The following is a 22,793-nucleotide window of genomic DNA, read 5'->3' as shown; positions in this document are numbered from 1 at the left end:
AATAAATGAGGAGGACAGAGGTACTCATTTCATGAACTTTACTGAAACTGCATCCACAACTGGTCACTTGATGGTAATCTGTAGTCTGATTGTCTCTGTAGCGCCACCTACGGTGTTGGATATGCAACCATACAATTATGAGAACATAACATTTCCCCCTTTCTTAAAAAGGTTACTTCTCCTACGCACAATGGGGTAACATCCAAAATGTATCAAAAGAAAAATCCTGTAAGAAAAGTAATACTTAAACAGTTCTATTTAGAATTGCGTTTCTTCTTTTTCAGTGCTGTAACAAAAAAACATACATATTAACAACAATGCATTCTTTTGAACACTGTTACAGAAACAACCCTTTAATTCTCTATTCTATGGGGCATAATCACTGAGCCAAGGTTGTCTTCTCACACGCTGGCTCCTGTTCTCTCCACTCTCACTAGCAGGCTCTGCAGGCCTCTCCTCTACTACTGGGAAAGTGAATGTCTCGGGCAAGACAGACAAATGTGAAGCATCCCAAGTTTTCCCATCATTAAGGGCATGGTTGCCAACTTTGGGTGTTTGGCTGGAGTGCGATTTTGTGAAGTCATAGTGCGTTTTCCCTAAACCTAATTTTAAAAATGTCTGTCCCCTCACTTTTTTGCTATGTACAGTATAATCCCTGATTTATGTTTTTTTTTTAAAAACCTAATAGAATGGAAAAGTTTCTTCAAAATGTACAATTAAATTATTGATTGCACTTGAAAACAAGACCAGTGTTTTAACCCCGTGGCATGGAAGGATTATGAGCCACTGGGCCCCTGGGCACAGACATGAAAAGGGCCCCCCTGCCCACCTGAAAAAGGTAGTAGCTCAGTAGAAAAAATTTAAAAATAACCCCTTAAATTATGACTTCTGGCGAGTTTTGTGGAAAGAAATTGACAGATTGAGACTTATAAATGTGTGTATGAGTGTACGTATGTATCAGGGATGGAAATAGCCTAAAATATTTTTTTCCACCTACCATTGTGGCTGGTGGATTCCAAAGTCTACCAGCCACTAGAGATACAGTATGAACATTTGATGAAAAATCATGACCAAAATGATCACGGTTATTGGTTGTAATATAATTAAAATGTGCCGACTTTTTTTCTAAACCTACCATCAATGTTGGACAGAACTCATAATTGGCCTGCCCTTCATGCCCAGTAGCAACAAATCTAAAGGTCAACAGAACAGCTATATTGTCATAAAAGTGGTGTGGCTCCTTTAAGACCCAATCCACTGGTGTAAGTTCTGGAGCCATCCAACTTTATCTAACTCTATACTATCCTACATCATCTGATTTTATTATGTCTAGGCTATATTTAACATTTAACATTTATTTTCTATTTGGCCTGTTATGAAATTATGCATTGACCAATATAAGCACTTTTTTAAGACACTTAAATACATGCATGCTTAGCATTTTGTGAAAACAAATCATTATGGCTACATCGACAAACTCTTAGCCATGAGCTGTATATCCTCTGATTTTAATATTTACACATATGTATGTATTTAAGCACAGCTCAGTTTTAAGACACTTAAAGCCCAAAATTGGAGACCATATAGAAATGCTACCATTTCAAAACCGGACTTTGGAATGGCTTATTGTACAGGGGATTGCATTACACCTTTGTGTTCGGTAAGGTCTGCTGTTTATTCTGGTTTATGGTTTGTCATGTGTGGAAAGAATAGTTTGTGAGATATTCCACCTATATTAATTGAAATGAGCGCAGAGCTATAGGCCTAGTAGCCTAATATGATTATTTCTTGAAAGTTAATTTTCGCAGCAAATAGCGGCTATAGCACCTTATAAAAGATAAGAAAAAGTTATTTCATGTGATGTCTGTGAGGCTACTTCGCGAGTAGTTCCTAGAGAAGAATGGGCGGCCACACTTTATGTCGGTCTGCCTCATGTCTAAATAGCAGCGTGTTCCGTGAAGGTGTCGCGGACCGGATTAAAATAGCCTAGTCAGCAAATCAACAATCAGTGAAAACTGCGCTGTTTACCAGCTGTTGGTCTAGACATAAGTATGCCTTAAACTCGTATCCTGTCATTTAGAAACAATGCTGTGGTCTAGTCTAGTCATCAACAAAAAATGAACGGATTGCAAAAAAAAAAGAATGGATTTGGCGTGACATTTCTTGCGTGTGCGTGAGAGCGTGAGATTGGTGCTGAAAGCGTGAGTGTCACGCCAGATGCGTGAGAGTTGGCAACCCTGTTAAGGGTGTAGCTGTGAGGCCCTTTCTGTTTTGTCACTCTTAGGGGCTCGCTAAACTTTGAATGCCCTTTATTAACATGCAACGGGTTTCTCACTCGCACCAGACTTCCTGGTTGCAACTTTGGAGTCTTAGCATGTCTCTTTTCATCTGCGTATGTTTTCATGCAAAGCTGCTTCTTTTCCACCCTATCTCTCATTTCCTTATCCTGAGTAGGTTTGAGTTTTGGCTGAATTGAAAGTTTGGTTCGCATCTTTCTCCCATTCAAGAGTTCGAAGGGTGACTTTCCTGTGGTTGCATGCGGTGTGGCTCTGTAGACTTGAAGGAACTCGGTGATGTGAGCCTTCCATGGAGCCTTTTCTCTTTGTGCAGTAAGGATGCTTTCTTTTATCACCCGGTTCATTCTCTCCACTGCTCCATTTCCTTGTGGATGGTAAATTGTGGTTCTGATATGCTGTATATCTCGTTCTTTCAGGAATGCTGTCATCTCAGAGGAGGTCAGCTGTGGACCGTTATGTCACGACCGCTGTAGGATTTCCATTGCGACAGAACACTGTTTTCATAAAACTAACAACAGTTGCAGTGTTACACTGTGGAGCAAAACAAACCTCTGGCCATTTAGAATAATAGTCCACCATGGTAATGGCAAACCTGCAGTCAGCTGGACCGGTCTCAAATGGGCCTACTATGTCTAAGGCAAGCTTTTGCCAGGGTCCATCCGGCAATGGAACTGGTGTCATGGGTGCAGAGGCAGTACGTGTGGTCTTGTCATTTAGTTGGCAGGACGCACAGGTAGAAATGACAGAATGTACAAGTGCATCTATCTTGGGCCACCAATACAAGTCTCTTATTCTCTGCTTTGTACGGACTATGCCTTGGTGTTGCTCGTGGGCAAGGTGTACCATGTGTGAACGTAAACTAACTGGCACCACAACTCTGTGTGTTCCTCTGATAATAAGTGAATCATGCATGGATAATTCATCTTTTACTCTGTAGTACTGCATCATATCCTCTGGTAAGTCTTTTGGTTTTGCAGTCCAGCCTTTTGTCATGTAGGTGTGTACTTTACCTAACTCTGGGCAGGAAGAGCAGGCGGCTGTGAAGTCATTCATAGGAATGGCTGTAAGCAGTGTAGAGACCTCAGCAACAGTCTCTGGTTCGATGTCAGGGCAACCGTCAGGTTGCTATGGCAGCGGCAAACGAGAAAGGCAGTCGGCTGCAAAGTTCTCAGCACCAGGTCTGTAGACGATGTTGTAGTTGAAGCAGAGTAACCTGGCAGACCAGCGTGCTACTCTGAGACCGGCTCTCCCCATGCCTTTTGTAGCCAGGAGTGTGGTTAAGGCCTGGTGATCCGTTCTCAAGGTAAACTTTGTTCCCCATAAATAAGTTCTCCAGCGTTCTGTTACCCAGACACAGGCAAGTGCCTCTTTTTCCACCACCGAGTATTTCCTCAGCAGCAGCACTCAGAGAACGAGAAGCAAATGCCACTGTCCGTTCTGTATTGTCTGCATGGATCTGAGTAAGTGTACCCCCTATGCCATAGTCTGAGGCATCTGTCCGTTCTGTATTGTCTGCATGGATCTGAGTAAGTGTACCCCCTATGCCATAGTCTGAGGCATCTGTCCGTTCTGTATTGTCTGCATGGATCTGAGTAAGTGTACCCCCTATGCCATAGTCTGAGGCATCTGTCCGTTCTGTATTGTCTGCATGGATCTGAGTAAGTATACCCCCTATGCCATAGTCTGAGGCATCTGTAGACACGATAGTGGGCAGAGATGGGTCGAACAAGGAAAGTGCTCGACTGTCAGTGATAAGTAGTTTTACCTGCTGGAAACTGTTCTGTGCATCAGCAGTCCATGTGTAGGTGGGGTCACGTAGCACCTTTCTCATCGGTTCCACCACGGTTGCATAGTTCTCTATGAACTTGGAGTACCACGACGTCAGGCCCAGAAATGACCGGAGAGATGCGGCGTCTCTGGGGGTAGGAGCATCACGGATAGCCACAATGTGCTCGTCGTTTGGTAGCAGTCCATCCTTGCTGATGGTGTGGCCCAGGTAAGTGAGCCTATCCTGGTAGAAAGAGCATTTCTCTGTATTCAGTTGTAGTCCTGCTTCGTGTAATCTGTAGAGCACCGCTTTCAGATGTTTTTCATGTTCAGCTCGGCTGGAGGCATATACGATGATGTCATCAAGATATGCCTGTACTCCAGATAAATCTTTAAGCACCACCAACATCATCTTTTGAAATGCTGAGGGCACAGATGCAAGCCCATAGCACACTCTCTTGTATCTGAACAGCCCCTCATGGGTTATGAAGGCCGTCAGGTCCCTGCTATCCTCATGCAGAGGAACCTGGTGGTAAGCATTACCAAGGTCAATGGTTGAGAACAAGGTCGCTCCTCTGAATACCCACAGAGAAACTAGAGTCTATATTTTTGTAGTGGGAGGAATAGCCTTTACTGGCATAATTCCCAGCTGTCTTCCAGTCGCTTGTAAAGACATTGCAACAGAGAGTGATGACTGTTAAACGGCCGCAGTGCCACTGATGAAAAGCTGACACGACACCCACAAATCTGACACAAGTGGCACAGTGAGATGATGTGTTGAATGCCTTGATTAGAGGCTCGTTTGTGCTCTCTCTCTCTCTCTCTATGTGTGTGTGTGTGCGTGTGTATTTATGAGAGAGAGCGCTCCTCTTCCATTGTGTGTACGAGATTTGCTCTTACATTCCATTTTATCCATACCAACGTTACCTTGCTTCAGTAGACCTCCATGTTTCTCAGCCCTAATGAGAATGAGTCACGTTTGTGTAGTTGGGACTCTTGCCTTTTATTGGCTGTGGACTGGCTGAGGTCAGAGGTTCAGTGACAGAGGTAGCGGAGGAGAGAGGAGAGAAACAGTAGTGGGGTGGTGGTGGCTGCCAGTGGTTTAGGTGGACGGTGCTGCTGGCAAATGCCACATTAGGAGGATAAAGGTAAGAGGCAGTGGCCTCAGGCGGAGCATTTGATCTTCCCTGCTAGGTCGAATCCTGGTCAATGGGATGGCAATTGAGAAAATGGGCTAATGATTTCAGGTATATCCCACGCTCGGGGGTGGGGGGGGGGTGTATTATGTAAAGAGCTAAAAGAGCATGGAGGTATTACTGGGGTTAATTTCCACCTGTGCATGTACTGCATATGCTTGTGTGTGTGGGGGTGTGGGTGTGAGAGAGAAATGGGGGTAGGGGTACAGTATAAACCCCTCTCTCTCTCTAAGTATTGTAATGTTGAAGATGTGCACTGTATGCAAGGAGGTGATGCTCTTCTCATTGACAGACAGGCACAGACATCCAATTGGTTGGACAGGAGTCTGAACATGTATACCCAGTTGTCTTGACAGTCACTCCAGTGGTGTTATGGTAATAAGAATGACTTATGCCAAAACATGTGACTACGCTATAGTCGATATGGTGAGTGAATGAGTTTGAGTGTGTGCTCAAAAGGTAAGGTGTGTGCATGTGTTTGTGCATGTGTGTGCATGTGTGTGTGTGTCGTCTGTGTGCGTGTGTGTCGTCTGTGTGCGTGTGTGTGTGTGTGCGTAAAGCGATCCTGTCACTATGAATAATGGAATGTGGCGAGGGCAACTCCTCTCCCCAGCTTTCTCCCTGGGTCACATGACGCGGCGGCAGTAATTTTTCATGAGCCCCCTCCTCCTCCCTTCGCCATTGCCTGTCCGCTGTCCCCAAGGCCCAGGGGAGAGGAGGCGCCGCCGCCCGCGCTGGGCCCTGCCTCCGCCCGAGGAGCCCGGGCCGTCCCAGAGTTGCGGCCAGACGCGTCACCCTACACCTCACAGACGGCGAGGAAACACTTAAACCGCACACACACACACAGATGGAATAAATAAAAGATGCCCACAAAAGAGAAAAAACGGCCCAGTTTGGAGGAAACCGAAGAGCCAGGTGACGAATTGAAAGAGAAGGAGACGAAGGCGAAAGGAAAGAGCAAGGCAGTTACCCACACCTCAGACGGGGAGACGGACAGGGGCACGAGCAAGAGCCACCCGGAGAAAAAGAAAAAGAAGGGTGAGAGTGACGAAAAGAAGAAAAAAGCAAAGAAAAAGAAAGAAGAAGAGGAGGATGAAGGGGAAGACGTAGAGCTCGAGGATGAGGAGAACAACAATGAGCCCAAACGAAAAGAAAAGAAAAAGGACAAAACTGTTGAGGAGGACGATGGGAACGAGGGAGTGAGAGAGGAGAAAAAGAAAAAGAAGAAAAGCGCCGGCGCAGGGGAAAAAGAAAGGGAGAAAATGGGCTCAAAGGACAAAAAGAAAAAGAAGAAGGCCTCAGAGGATGAGCCCACCGAAGAACAAGAGGAAGAGGAGGAGGGCAACAAGAAGAAGAAGAAAGGCAAGAAGGGGAAGAAGGGATCAGACAGCGATGAGGACAAAAAGGGAAAGAAGGGAAAGAAAAACAAAGTGAAGCTCCCAGATTATTATGAGACCTACCACAACCAACTTCTCAACTACCAGTCGGAGTCCTCAGATGACTATGAGGATGAGTATTACCGCAAGAAAGGTAAGGAGATGAAGTACAACATGGTGCGGCTGATGCTCCAATGATGTCTGAAAGTGTGTAAGAGTGGCATTTAATTTGTGATTACAGAAACAATCAAAAATCAATTTTACCTTACTGAGAAAAAATATCCCTTTTTTGAATAACTTGCTACCCCAGGAAATCCTATTCAAAAGTCTGGACACTGCTTAACGCATGCTGATTTTGATTGGCTTGTGACCTCTGGGTGGCTACGAATGGCTGAGAATAGCAAGCCTCCCCCTCAATTTGCTGTTAAAATGCTTAAATTAAATGAAACAGAGTAGACTGATCTGCAGTTGCAATCAGATGTGGTTATCTGGAGGGTTAGTATTACTCTGAACGGTATCAGTATTTTAGGCTTGATGTGAGCTGTAGATCAGCTTCACCAAAAGTGGCAGCCATTTTGGAATCCATTCATTTCAGCCACAAACGCATTAAATGATTGATTTAGGGGGCTTAGGCAAAATCCTTCCAGGAAAAAGCCAAAAGCACAGCCATTTGTTAAGATTTTTTTCCACATTATTGAGGGTCTCTTCAACACAGGATAGAACGATAGTAGAAGATTCATTTCACGTGATTACTTCTGGGATTTGATCCAATTGGACAAACCTTATTTAGTGGTCTGCTGTGCCAAAGTTGGGAAGACCGGTCAAGTTCCATAGATGACAATAAGTGTGTAGATGTGGGATGCCAAATTCGGGAGGAACAGCGATATGCATAGATTTAGCTATCGTATTTAGCTATATTTAGCTATTCAGGCCACTTAGTGTAATCTTAAGTGGAGTGGGTGTAGTTGGAATTAATTCACTATACTTAAGTGAATGGAATCCCATAGTGAATTGCACTCTACTAAGGAGGCACTTCTACACAGGGGAAACCCAACCACCACTAAAGCACATGAGAGGGGTCTATTCACCATTCTGGGGGCATACAATTGTCAACCTTCAAAAAAAACATCTGTTATTCAGTAAAGTAGCTGAATGTCTCTGTCCATCTCAGTTGATAGTTTTAGGGTGCGGGATGTTAGCAAAGTAGTGGAAGCCAGTAAGTTGCTAGTTGCTTGCTTCAGTAAAATGTTAGCTGCTTTAGACTGGATGTTTTGCAAAGATTCTCTAACTCTGATTAAATTTAGTTTAAGCACTATACCTACTTAATAACATCTTACTCACAAGGGGGTACTTGATTCAATGTTTTCACATTTCTGTGCATCTTTCAGTTTACCAGGCAGCTGAAACCGCTTATTCATGCTCTCTGACTGGCTCAGTCTTTCTCTCTGTGCCTAGTTTATGAGGTAGTGACAGTAACAGGTGACGTGAAAGGAGCAGGAACTGATGCTAACGTGTTTGTCACCCTCTTTGGAGAATACGGTGTCACTCCCAAAGTTCACCTGGCCAGCAAGTAAGTTTGTTTTTCACACTATCCATCCATAAAAGTCCTTCTTTTTGGCCAATGAGTCCACTGGACGTCTATTCATTGATTCATGTAATAGTGTGAATGAGTATGTTCTTTTGGTAGGCTATTTGGATGATATACTAATGGTTAATCATTAATTGGCAAACACCTAGTTCAATGAATAAATTGTTAAATCACCTAAAGGTGCAATATGGCGTTGACAAACATTCTTCTAGATCAACATAAATATTCAGTCCTTCAGGATATTAGGGTAGGCCTACATTATCTTTTTATGGTGTCTGTAGAGACATATCCTATTTTCATATGATACATATTTCAGCATTTTGATATAGCTCCAGTAATTGATCGGGGGGAAATCAAGAATTGGTGATTCCAGTGAAATGAGCTCATATAGTATATTACCCATATTGTAGGAGTCATTCTAAAATATTCATGCTTTTTCAGACATTCACTATGCCAGGAGTTACTAGTGGTGGTGTGGCAGGTGAGCCCTGTAGCATCAATTTCACCAAACGGTCCAATAATCCCTTTCTTCTATAGATTTTCTACTGGACTTATTAACAACTCTTGGGAAGTGGTTAGGTCATTGAACTACATGGCTGTTCTAAGTTACAACAAATCCATGTACATAAAAATACGGTGGACACACCCAGATAACAGACTGACTCAGGAACATCCTTAGCTCCAATCAGTCTCAGATAACAAGACTGCTTTTGCTGTTATATGAGTTACATGTATATGCTGTTAGGCATTCTAAATTGTGAGAGCTGTCGGGGAATGGTATCACCCATGACATTTATGGTCAAGTTATGAAACTCTAGGATAAAAACAAAATAGGATAAAACCCTAAGAGAACACACACTCAAACAGAGATTGAGGGCAGCCATGGCCCACTGGTTAGCACTCTGGACTTGTAACCGGAGGGTTGCCGGTTCGAGCCCTGACTAGTGGGCCACAGCTGAAGTGCCCTTGAGCAAGGCACCTAACCCCTCACTGCTCCCCGAGCGACGCTGTTAAAGCAGACAGCTCACTGCGCCGGGATTAGTGTGTGCTTCACCTAACTGTGTGTTCACTGTGTGCTGTGTGTGTTTCACTAATTCACGGATTGGGATAAATGCAGATACCAAATTTCCCTCACGGGATCAAAAGAGTATATATACTTATACTATACTTATTCAGTGTTTCCCATACATTGACTAATCTGTGGCGGGGCGCCACGAAATAAAAATCGGACGCCACACATAAATATTCTATGTTTAATTTAATTTAAATTAAATCCTTGCACTGAGCTGCACTTTTTACGCACGCAGCCTTTCCTTGTCCCGCCCCGCTCTCTCTCGTAGCCCCCTGCCCCTCCTCTGCATGTGCATTTAACAAAATATTCACGATTGTTGAAGGATTTTTGTTGCCACATAGAAGCATTGAGAAGACGTCTGGCTAAATTGCTATTAAATCCGCTTAGCATCGTGACCATGCTGCGCAAATTTGTTCAAAACTGCTGTTAACTCTGCTAAGATCTTATCACAACATAGTAGGCTACATTGAAGAGACTAAACTAAGTTAAGTTATGCAATCAAGCAGTATCTCAAAGCTAACGTTAGATGTTTGGATGTCGAATTTAGCATGCTTAGCCTACTTACAGCTGCTTGTCAATTTCGTTGAAGGGCTCATTTTATTGACTCTGACACTGAATGTTTGCAAAATCCCGATGTAAATGGAAAAGTGTTTTCCAAAATGCAAAAGTGCTTGTTCCAAGGAGATGTACGAACCTTTATTTTAACTATGTAGAAAACGTTATGAATTGCATCCATCCACACATCAGCAGTGACAGGCACTCAATTAGACCTATACACTCACCACCCCCCCTGTGGGAAACACTGTTATTGATATACATGTATCTTAAACAAATGCCTAATGTGTTGGCAAATTGCTCACATTGGGGTTATCCTGATTAAGTCAGTCTGCCGAAACGTCAGTTAATAGTTTAAAGAGAAAGGAGTGTATGGCTACTCTTAATTGGTTTAGTCTTATAACGGGATTCAAGCATTTTTCATCAGGCAGGTCTCCTTTTATAAATATCACACAAATGGAGGCTCATTAAGAAAGAAACAAAGTAGGCTCATTAAAAATGGGATGTAATGTGATACATCTTCTTAAGGCCTTGCATATAAAAGAGGAAAATATTGTTTTATATGATTCTACTGAGATAATGACGGATGATGGATATCTAGTGGTTAGGCATCGAAAGCACCATAAATCCAGTACGCAGGTGGCCGTATATTTGTGGCCTATTTGTACTTCTATCTGTGTTGCTATTGTTGTACTCCTCCACAACTAGTTTTTCATCCCTGTGTCTTATGGAGGCGATAAGAGAGAGAAGTGTCAATCAAGAACCATGAATATTTATGAGACATGCTCACACCCACTCCCTCCTGTCCAAAGAGGCCGGGGAGAATTCATCCTGCAGAATAAGAGTGAGACATGTATTAGTTATACTGAAATTTAATACAGACTATTTGGAGCAAATTGATGCATTGGAGAGATGCTTGAAAGCTGATGAATACCAGAGAGCGCGCATATGCACACAGACGCACACACACTCTACTGATTGTCTCTGGAACGAATACTCTGGCATAACAATTGTTGCCATAGTGATGTTAATCTTTGATTTCTACCCCCCTCCCCTTGCCATCTCCTCTCCAGCACTGAAAAGAGGTACCCCACTAAAGTATTACACACACACACAAGCATGTATGTATGCAGGCATACATGAATGTACATTTACATACCAACACACAGACTTTCTCTCTCTCTCTCTCTCTCACACACACACAGACACACACATGAATACACACAAACAATAAACACAAGCTGAAACACTATCCCATAATTTTTCACACACAGACACGTACACAAATCCTGAGACACTCTCATGTCTCTCTGTCTTCCGAGTATGACACTGTATGCAAGGACAGCCACATTTAACCATGGCACTGCTTACATAGGCATAGATGTTTGAATATTGCACACAAACACACACACATACACACACACACCATCCATAACAGGAGAACTGACACAACATGGCGTGAAATGTGACAAACAAAACATCAAGCGTGCCATTTATAAATGCTGTGCTGCATTCTTCCATACAGTCAAATGCTGGACAGCCACTTGGTAGTAAGGATCAAATGTCACATGACATGATTAGCCACCAACAAAGGGCCGTCATGTGATGTTGCCATGATACCTTACACACAGACACATAATGTAGTCACGGTCATATAATAGAATCAATCACAATGATTAGGTAAACCATTATGATTTTATTTGGCCACAGCCAAGAACACAACCATCAATCATCTGAGTTAAGATTCAGATGGAAAAACTGACCGAATCACGGTGCAGGATTCAGTCAGTGATGATGACTCGGACTGAATCAACTCAATGTGATGGTTCAGATGGAGTCAAATGGATCTGAATCTTCTCAGAGGCTCAGGGGCTGTCCTGTATGGAATCATCTCATGTGTTGCATCATGACGGAAGGTGTCAGTGGCCGGGGTCCTGGTGGAGACTGGACAGAGAAGCGGTCAGAATGCAACATTTTGGAAATAGAATGGAATTTGATAGGCAACTGTCTGAATTGCATTCATTTCCAAAGTTTGCTTGTTGGTCAAGTTTTTTGTTTTGGAAATGTGTCAGAATGTTTGTTTGAAACTGTGAATGAACAAGAGATAAGATATATCTGCATAATGTATTTGAGTTTATGTTTTGAAAAAGGATTTTAAAAGGAAGTTTTAAAAGATTTAAGGATTTGAATGACTAATGACTTTTTACATTTTGATTGTGAAGATGCCTTTGTATATGTTGGGTCTAGAGACAGAAAAAGCTGCACTATATGGAATTACAGCATGAAATAGCACACACACATAGAAACAGAAAAGCCACACACATGCATGTGCACGCATGCGTGGACAAGCACAATAAAATATGCATACAAATAGATAGATGACTTGGCTGGGAGTTGTTGATATTGACTAATGATGATGTGACACCATGACACCATGTCTTAATTTAGAACCAGACATGAGAACAGACAGAATATCTGGCTCAGTCTCTCATGTGGGTTTTGTTTCTTCCCTGCAGAAATCGATCGGCATTTGAGAAAAATAAAACCGATGTATTTCGAATAAAGACACACAATGTGGGGACTATACAGAAACTAAGGTACTCTCTCTCTCTCTAACACACAGTCACACACACGCACGCACGCACACACACACACATATGTGGATGCCTGGACACGGCCATACACACAAAAACATCACTAGTGCTTGAAAAACACTATGTATATACTATGATACAATTCACTAGTGTGTGTATATTTTATTATGTAAATGTGAAATGGGCATGTGTATTTTTCGTATCCATGTCTTTGCTTGTGTGTGTGTGTGTGTGTGTGTGTGTGTGTCAGAATTGAGCATGACAACACAGGCATGAATGCGGGCTGGTTCCTGGACCGTGTGGTGCTGACGGATATGAGTCGACCACATCTGCGCTTCTTCTTCTGCTGTAACAACTGGCTGAGCCGGGAGGACGGTGACGGGCTGATCTACAGAGATCTGCTGGGCAGTCTCAACCCTATGGATTTGCCCAAACGTATGCCACAACACAGCATTCACACCACAACACAACCAGCAGTCATAAATACTGTACCTACACCATATATTCTTATGCTATTGTGCATTTACACAGACATGTCTAGATTTCAAATGTCTTCAACACATTCCTTACAAATACACATATTTAACACAACATTCATAAAGCAGATTGCTTTCATACCAAACTTGAGCATTCAGTCATCTTTGAAAGTATAAGATAATGATATGAGTTCATGAATGGGGATAAAGACAAATAGTGTAATCTTACTCCAAAGTTCTTACTGCAAGAGCTAATGGAGGACTGAAAGTGCATAAGCCAACAGCTGCTGGGATAAGTTTACCTGTCTTCCCATTTCCACACACATGCATGGCCACTATACCTTAGGACACAAAAGCTTCGTTAATCCCTGTGGTTGCAGGTTACAGGGACATCCCTGCAGTCACTCAATGTGACTTGACTTGCACGTGCACAGCTTATAAATGTCTTGTTTTGGTGAGATAAACATTTTGCAAGGAAATGGCAGTGTACAGACTGTGTGTGCAGGCTTTATGTCTATGTTTCAGTTTATCAGTGTCAGTTTATCTTTTGTTGTTTTTACTTTGTCTTCATTTAAGATTTGGATGTGCATTTACTTCACTTCATCCAACTACATGTCACCCCTGGAGGATATCTAAATATGTTTTACGTCCACATAATACGATATTGAGTTTGGATGTGTTGTATGTAGGCCCATAATGACCGGCGTTCTATACATTATCCCTTATGTGTTGTATGTAGGCTATACATTATTATGACCGCCACTACTTCCTAAATTTCTGGTCAACGATACCCGGGACACCGAAACACATGAAATTTGGTGGGCATATAGCCCCACTAGACTTTTACGGGAAAATTTAGTTTGGTCCCCGGGGGCCAAACAAGTATTGGCGTTACGTAGTTTGTCCACCAGATGGCGCAGCAAGACAGAGCCGTATTATGGCTGCTTGCTTGATGTTAGATCCATAGCTAAAATAATGTTAACGTTTGCATAAGTTGAGTGATGGAGGCTAGTTTGTTGGTGTAGTTGTGAAACATAAATGCAGTTATACCGAGCAAATTGATAACAGCACTCTTTCGTCATCCCATTATGTTCTGACCATATTGACACAAGCTAGTTAGCCACAACACTAATGTTCGCGATGGTTTGCTAATGTCTACGATGCACCCTAAACATCAGGCTAGGATATTTCTGCTTGCTAATTAGGGTTTTTGGCTGTTGACTCGCTCACAGTCCTTGGTGGCCCTGTCAGCTGCTTTGTAAAATATTTTATTAAGACCACAAAAAGTCTACACGAAATAAATGTGACACTCACTAGACTACGTGCAGTGCCAACTTTGACGTTGTTTGGATTAGTAGGCCTAATGCATGTATGTTAAATATATCAGTAAAAGCAGCACACATCGGTTTTCTCTGCTCTACTACCCCTCTTACACAGCACAGCGCAAGACCAGGGTTTTAGCAGGACTGAATCAATCATCACGGTCAAAATGCAAGATGTTTGGATGATTATCATGTCCGACATCAACAATTAAGGCTCCCTATATGCAGTTTGCTTGCATAAAATGATACTGCGGCAACAAACACAGGTATGCAGTGTCTATTGAAAACAACGAAAAAATGATGGGTAAGGCTATTTGCACCCCTGGTACAATTAGAAGTGTATGCTATTCGTACCCTGGTGCAATTAGAAGTGAATTCTATTCGTACCCCGGTGCACACAGCAATGTGTTCTATTAATACCCCGTCTGGTACAAATATCAATGTATGCTATTTGTACCCTGGTGCACACAGCAATGTTTTCTGTTAATACCCTGTCTAGTACAGATATCAGTGTATGCTATTTGCACCCCCAGTTCAGCTGCTAGCTCAGGCTATTTTGGACTTGAGACTTTCAATAAACAAACGTTTATTGACTGAAGGTCCCAAATTAAAACGAGCAATATGCTAATGGTCCCGAATTTAAAGGACCAGTATGTAGGAAATATGTAAGGGATAGTGTATAGAACGCCAGTCATTATTGGGAAAATAAGTCCCGACGGGGCGAACCGGCGCGTCTGAGTCTTGCTTCGCCCTGAAGGGACTTATTTTCCCAATAATGTCTGAGCAGCTGGCCATATTTCTCCTCGACAGGTAGGCTAAACTTCATCTGCATCGCTAACTTCAGCTAAATATGTTACGTTGGTTAGAGAGATATTTTTTGTTTTCACTGTTTCCGTAATGTGTAGCTGGGTCATGGTTGGAGAAACGTTAAAGCAGCTGCAGGTCAACTAACGTTAGCTAAAGGGTACTACATACTCACCGCTCCCGACCAGTAGCGGGACAATGTGAAGTCAAAATTGCATAATTTCCTCTGTCGCACGAGAAATTTCAGCCTCGCGCAGGCAGGTTGTGCACAGGAGATTTTTTTCAGATGCGCGCGACAAGCAGGATGAGCTTGAAGCCAAGATCAGGGAGCATGCATGCCTCTATACAGACATCAACCACATTCAGGCATTTTTGCCTAGCCCACATCTTGAATAAACATGATGTTTGAATTGTCAGTTTGAGAAGAGAGGGAAATTAACCTGGCTAGGTTACCAGCGAGAGTTTGTGATTCTTAAATAGTTTGCTGGATAAGTTAATGAAGCTACCAGAGAGAGATGCAACACATGGAATTAAGAGGAAAGAATAGAAACGATTTAAACGATCTACTAAGACCTGAACAAAATCTCTTTCCACTTTAGGAAATTACTCAAACTCAGCCAGCTGCTAGCCAGCTAACTAAAAATTTTTAATTATTAAAATTTCCCTCGGGATGATTAAAGTATCTATCTATATATCCATCTATTTATCTACCTGCGGGGTCATCCCTATGTTCCCCGGGTCCTATGTTCCCCGCTCAGGGTTAGGGTTATGGTTAGGGTTTTAAAAAAGGGTCCTATGTTCCCCGGTCCCATACAAAGCGGGGAACATAGGACCTGGGGAACATAGGTACGCTCCCCTACCTGCACACACCTTGGAAAGTTTGGAAAGATGTTAATGATGATGGTAGTTGTGAATAACAGCAATCAAAGTCTGAAGTACCATCACAGTACCAAAGATAATTAATGCGTAGCAAGACGGGTCGTCCTAGTTCATGTCTATGAGGGCAAAGTGGAGTTCAGTCAGAGACGAGCTCTGGTTCAGTCCCCGCCTGCACAGGGGCGTGTCACTGACCTCAATGTTAAAAAGGGAGCCTGATCACTTCATAAATGGGGGATAGTGGCCCCCCCTCGTGCGGAGCGTGTACTACTGCTACCCTATTTGCATACATTTCCAGGGACAGGAAATGGCCTCTCAGGAAGTATCTTCGTAATCAACCATCTTTGACAGTACTGCAATTAGGCGACTTCGACTTCAACTGAGTCTGACTTGGTCTGGCTTTCTACGTAAACGTGATCTTCAGAGGCTAGCCGGGAGGAGCTACAACAGAGGGCAGCTCATCCCGGACAGACAGGCTACAGTCTGCCTGATGTGACTCGCGGGAGATATCGCGGAATGTTGTTTGCAATAAACACAGCAGAACTTTCATTCGTACTCATTAAAATGAGCATGATGACTGACGAAATAAATTCTTATGATGTAGTTTAAATAAACCACTGTTGTCATACCGTTAACAGGCCTGCATTGTAGCACATAAATTCAATATCAAGTGTTTCCCCTATATGTGTGTCTATCTATTTAGCCAACAGCAGAAAATAACAGAATATCCAAACGTTTTCAGTAGGCTAGCCTACCATTGTTGCAGAAATCACGTATAATAAGGTATCCCTTCGATTTCTGTTTATTTTCGCATATTCCAACATAAGGAAGCAGCATGAGCCTCCCGTCATAATCGTCATGAGGACATTCCTCCCAAATGGCCCTATCACGTCTTTGAACTGACGTCATGAGGGCGTGTTTCAGCTCGTGCAGCTTGTGGAAGGCAACTGCAAGATCTGTCTGCAGGCTAAGACTCCCGCGATATTTTAAGGCCATGTGACATGGTGTCACGGTGGTAAGTCCCTCCCCGGCTGACAGAAGTCGGACAGAATTTCTAACCAGCAAGCATTGCGTCCATCCCAGTATGCATTGTGTTCAACCCAGCATGCATCACATCAAGTCAGATCTGCACAGATCTGCCGCAAGTCGAACTCGCCTATCGACACCAATGCTTCTGACAGCTTCTTCTACTGTGTAACGTAGTTAGCGTTAGCCTTTTCACAACAGCGACACCTCTGTTCAGGAGAATATTGCAACTAGTGTCGCGACCACCAAGGGCGAGTATAAATGGTTACAGCGCTCCCGTGACGTCACATTCTAGCACTACAAGTCGGGAACGGCGAGTATGTAGGACGCTTAAGTCTTCATTACAACTGACAACCCATATGAGCATCGTGTCTAGGTAGTCTTGAGAACGTTCACCAGTGTTTTGATTTTGGCCTACAGAACGTTCGGTAACAATACTACAAACCGCTCCTTTAAAGCTGCAGTTGGCAAGTCTGACAGATTGAGGGGACCTAGCCACAATTTTGAATGTTTTCAACTCTCATGCCCCTCCCCCACTACCACCGAGCACCCTCTCATCGAGTTTGTGCTCGTCAGTGCGCACCAGATGTGATTGACAGTCAGATCTCAAACAGCCCTGCTCTGATTGGACCAGAAGAACCGGGAGCTGTGGATTTTTGCAAAACAAATAACAGGCTCTAGGTGGAGGTAGAAGTGTAGGTTTTTTTCTAAAACCGGCTGATTTATGTTATTGGAGCATAGTGTCGGTTTCAGTGAATATGATCAAACAAATATTGCCAACTGCAGCTTTAAGGACATTTCAGAATGCCACAAAGCTACAGACAACGATTGGCAGACTGAGCGAGATGTGATGTCACTTATGCTGCCTACCAGAGACTGTTTTTAAGTCACATCGTTGCAAATTTCAATTTCATATGATGATGCATTATTCCACAAAATGGTTTGTCTTCTCTATCATAGTTATTCAATAAGCTTAACAATAAACATGTAGCCTTAACTCAAAATTGCTAGGCTTATCATTTTGATCTGTGAAAAATGTCACATGCAGCCATGCCTAAATTCTGCTCACCGCACATTTATTAAAGGCTAATGTATTATTATATAATATTCAATATTCATTATTAAATGCTTAATGAATTAAATGCTGGAATGATGCTTTTCCATATCATCTTATTTTTAACGCATGCCTACTTACAGGCTATGGGTTTTCTACAGGAATAGCATGTTTGAACGGGCACTTTAAGTGTAAACTGCTCACAATGTAGTTTATGGCAATGTGGTTATCACAGAACAAAGACCTATTTTATTCTTATTCCTTCTATTTTATACAATCTTTTATTTCTTAAACAAATTACTGTATATGAAGAGCCTTTCATTATGAATCTAGATAGTTCGGCCTATTCAAATACATAATGCCCCACCTTGATTACAACCTTGTCATGGGAGAACATTTTTACATGTTAAAATTTTTATTAAAAATGACTAATCGGCCGATATATCGGTTATGAGTTTTTGAATAACTCAAATATCGAAATCGGTAGGTTATCAGCCTTCAAAATCCCATATTGGTCAGGCTCAATAGGAGATTGAGACAAATTGACATACACACACCAAATGCGCGCACACACATATCCACACAATTAGCGCGCGCAAGCACATAGGAGCACACACACACGGGTACACACACACCGGCACGCACATACAAACGTACGCAAAAGTTGCAAGAGTAGGGGGAATCTAGACGCACCCTAGCGGCAACAAATTACATTTGCTGCCAGGGCTAGTCTAGCAACTCTCCGTTGGCTTGTGAGCTCGAAAAATTGAACTTCTATCAGGCCAATCAAATCGTGTATAGAGTTGTTAGGCGGGCTTAACATAATGATTGATGGCAGAGTTGCAACGGTTTGGCTTGAATTCCCTGCTACTTGAAAACAAATAAGATAATGTTGCTGTTGGCGAACAGTGTGACACGAGTTAAGCTTTTATTAAGTTGGCAAAAGTTTGAACTAGCCAACTAGCTCCGCTGGTGGGAAACCATGGGACTCATAGCGCTGTCCTATTGCGTGTAGAAGAAATTTGAAAGACAACCGATTATCCCGCCCCTCGGACTGAGTGAGTTCCCAGACCCTACATTTTAATGTGGGTCTGGCTCATCAGGCTAGGGTGGAGTAGGAGATGGAAACAAATTGTCAAGCGTGACTAGCGGGAGAGGATGAACAGGACCGAGTGGCGGTCATATTTTGTACCGCTATGCAGTACATCTAGTTTGTGTTTGAGTGCAAATGTGTTCTTTCTTGCAGTGAACAAATACATGTTGAGTGTATTTACAGCGGATGTTAAGGGCAGCGGAACAGATGCTGATGTGTTTCTTAACATCTTTGGAGCGAAAGGAGACTTAGGTGTGTGTGTGTGTGTGTGTGTGTTTTTTCAAATAATGCAACCTATTGTATTTTCTACAGAGTATTTATTTTCAGCATGTGTGTATGATGTACAGTGTGTAAGTATGTCATGTATATGTATGTATGTATGTATGTATGTAATTTATGTATGTACTGTAGCAATATTTGTGCATGTTTATACGTTTAGGTGATCGTAGGCTGGACAGTAAAGATAAAGATAACTTTGAGAGGGCAGCTGAAGACAAGTTCATTGTTGAGGCTCCAAATCTGGGTCGTATACAGAAGATCACCATTGGACACAACAACAAGGGAGGCTCAGCTGGGTGGTGCTGTGATAAGGTATGCACGCACGCACACTATTACATCAGACACATGGCATATGTGTAGTAGAGAGGGAGAGGGGAGCACAATGACAAACAGGAGTGCAACATTCTCGAAAAACAATAAGCAGAGTGGACTGCCATAACATCCGTGAAAAACATTACTGCAGGCTTCAACGGCTGCGTTTACAATTAGAAATGTCAAACAAATTTCGCCTACGTAGAACTAACGACTGCACAGTTTGCATACCGCTTTGTCCTTCACCATAGTTTGATATACCCAAACCCCGAAGTGCTTTCATATCGAACTCCTCAAGTTATTAGGGCCTATCACTCGTATCTCTCATGTCGCACAGGTTGATCGCGTTGTCCTCAATTTTTTGGCAAAACACCAGCAGCACAGCAGCCGATTGAAACAGCTGTTTCCGGTGCGTAAAATTGGTGGGAATTTTCTTTTTAGCTTTCGCAATGCTTACTGCACTTCGGAATTCTTTGTTATTTTTCTGCTTGTTCCTGAAAGTTGTTCCACACTCATGGAAAGTTTCAAGTCAACCAAAGATTGGCTGAAGTCACTTCCTGTTTGGCAGCTTCGTCACCAATTTCGATTGGCTGTGCCGGGCGAATGTTTTTTTTAAATACACTCATACACACTATATATACTATAAATCAATCATGGCTCACAAACAGTATATGTTCAGTACTGAAATGAGCTACTGAGAGGAAATGGCGTAAATCCAGAGATGCCAATTATGCCAAGTAACTACCAGTCTTTGCTATCTTCTTTTGCATCCACACTTGCAAAAAAGAGCAAGATCGACGGTAGAAAACTTTTTTCTACTTTCAAGTCTGCTCAATTCTACACTACTGCCACCATCTACTTCACTGTCTACTCTGCTCAATCCTACACTACCGTCATCATCTACTTCACTACTACACTAAGTTGCTTAAATAAGTTCCCAGGTTGATGAGGCTTTAAAGAGGGCTTTGCCTTGTGTTGACATGGTGGCATCATTGGACTATTTCTCTCGTCTTGATGAAGAAGAGGTTTCTCTACTGCTTCAGCGAAGTCGTCCAGCAACATGCCCTTCAGATCCTGTCCCATCTACTCTTCTGCAGTCTATCTGCTGTTCTGCTGGCGGTCACACATGTGTTTAATACTTCACCCAGTTCTGGAATAGTTCTTTCCTTTTTAAAAGGATATTCCACCATTTGGGGAATTAAACTCATTTTCCACCTCCCCTTGAGTTAAACAATTGATTTTTACCTTTCTCCAGTTCATCTAGCCGTTCTCTGTGTCTGGCGATACCACTTTTAGCTCCAGCCTAGCATAGATCATTGAATCTGACCATTAGCGTCTCACCTGCTAGCATCACGTTTAAAAATGACTAAGATTTCTGGTAATTTTCCTATTTAAAACTTGTCTCCTCTCAAGTTAGAAAGTGTAATAAGACAAACGAGAAATTAAACGTGGAGATTTTCTAGGCTGATTTGACATGGAACTATCTCTCTCTACTACTCTCATTCCAGCGTATTAATCAAGGAACACCATGGGCGCAGCAGCACAATGAAAATAGTCCCCGTAGGCTAAAGGCCCATTCACACCAAGAACGATAATGATAACTATAAAAAAATATTGTTCTCGTTAATATGAATGACGATGTTCACACATAAACTATAACGATAACGACATGAAGAACGATATCGTTGGGGATCACTTTCAGATAGATTTTCAGAACGATAAAAAGCTAATAGCCCATCAGAACCCATCGAATTTTAACCGTCACATTCATTAACACATGGAGAGACTTTGTTTATTGTTGTTCAGTGTGAACGCTTTTATCGTTATGGTTATAGTTAACGTTATCGTGCTTGGTGTGAATAGGCCTTTACTTCCAGCAACAAGGTTGAGCTGCAGCAGACAAATAGAGCATCACAGTCCTGCCCACAGCCGAAAAGCGGTTAGGTGCCAGAAGTAAGTTTCCCATTAATTTGTCCGATTGACGTTTTGGAAAAATCTGTATCTAAAGAGTTTTAGAGCATGTCTTAGGCTAACCAGCTACAGCGTAACTCATAAGCATAAAACATATCATTTCGAGTGAAAAAACGAAGAGAAAATCAGAAAAAAGTCAAAGGTACAAGACTGTGTACATATTTTCATTTTCGAGCGAAGGAACTACTCATCCCATAAACCACCACGGCTCACTGAATAATATATAAGCAAGGCACGAACCGGCGCGAAATGCCATTTGAATAATTTCCAACCGGCGACAGCACACAAACCCTTTCCTCCAAACAGTGATTTTTATATAGTGAATGTGCAGTTAATAGCAGTTATTTCAGGAGTAATTGTGTAAATAATAGTGTTTTGATATTGAATTTTATATTTATCATTGTGTATTTTATATCGTGTGTGTGTGTGAAAGCGGTTAACGTTAACGTTAGGAACATGGTGCAGTGCTTTGTACCTGACTGTCATCACCGCTCAGTCGGGCTGATGCATGGACCGGTGCATGGTCTGCTTTTGGACCACCATATTCAGTTTTTTTTAACTTGCTTTGAATTATTACACAAAATGTTCATTAAATGCACGAAGAAGTATTCCTAGGTTAATGATTGATATGAATCATACAGTATGAAGGCTACAGTAGCCTAGCTAATGTTAACTAGCAGCATTAACGTTACCAACCTCCATGCGAAACTCACCACAACTTTGTAGGTCTTGTCCCTCATGCTGGCCCTTACAAAACCCACAAGCTGACTCTCGGACACACAACAGTCAATAATGTGACCCGATTTAAAGTGGCTTTCATCCCTTTGGACACTCACTAATGTTGCAGCATTGCATGTAATGACATGCAATGTCGGAAATGCTAAAGGTTAGCCTGTCGTCTACCTGAAAAGTTTGAGTGTTTTAACTAACATTTACAGTGGTCTATTTAATAGTGTATTGGCCCTGACTAAGTTCGTGTGATGTATAAACCACAATCCTTGTTGATACAAGTACCTAGCCTGACGTAGTCATATTCAATTCTAGTCAGAATATGAGTCTGATACTGCTCCATTGGGACGTAATTGTGGGGCGTGTTTCAACTGATACAGACGGGGAATGCCTCTGCACTCAATTG

General features: G+C 42.4%; 1 protein-coding gene across 1 annotated transcript in view; it reads left to right on the top strand.

The window, feature by feature from the left end:
* Positions 1–6,123: 6,123 nt before the first annotated feature.
* LOC143122366 (lipoxygenase homology domain-containing protein 1-like) overlaps positions 6,124–22,793 on the top strand; it is a 59,830-nt gene continuing 43,160 nt past the window's right edge. Inside the window, exons 1-6 of the mRNA XM_076283174.1 lie at positions 6,124–6,790; positions 8,092–8,206; positions 12,368–12,448; positions 12,696–12,880; positions 19,250–19,348; positions 19,536–19,687. Coding sequence (XP_076139289.1) covers positions 6,124–6,790; positions 8,092–8,206; positions 12,368–12,448; positions 12,696–12,880; positions 19,250–19,348; positions 19,536–19,687 — 1,299 coding nt within the window. The remainder of the gene's footprint in view (positions 6,791–8,091; positions 8,207–12,367; positions 12,449–12,695; positions 12,881–19,249; positions 19,349–19,535; positions 19,688–22,793) is intronic.

Source organism: Alosa pseudoharengus, unplaced genomic scaffold (genome assembly GCF_046254945.1).
Source record: "Alosa pseudoharengus isolate Yale_2024_CS ecotype anadromous, Long Island Sound unplaced genomic scaffold, YU_APseudo_1.1 YU_APseudo_1.1_scf_14, whole genome shotgun sequence".
Lineage (NCBI taxonomy): Eukaryota > Metazoa > Chordata > Actinopteri > Clupeiformes > Clupeidae > Alosa > Alosa pseudoharengus.
This window is presented reverse-complemented; position numbering and strand designations above follow the sequence as displayed.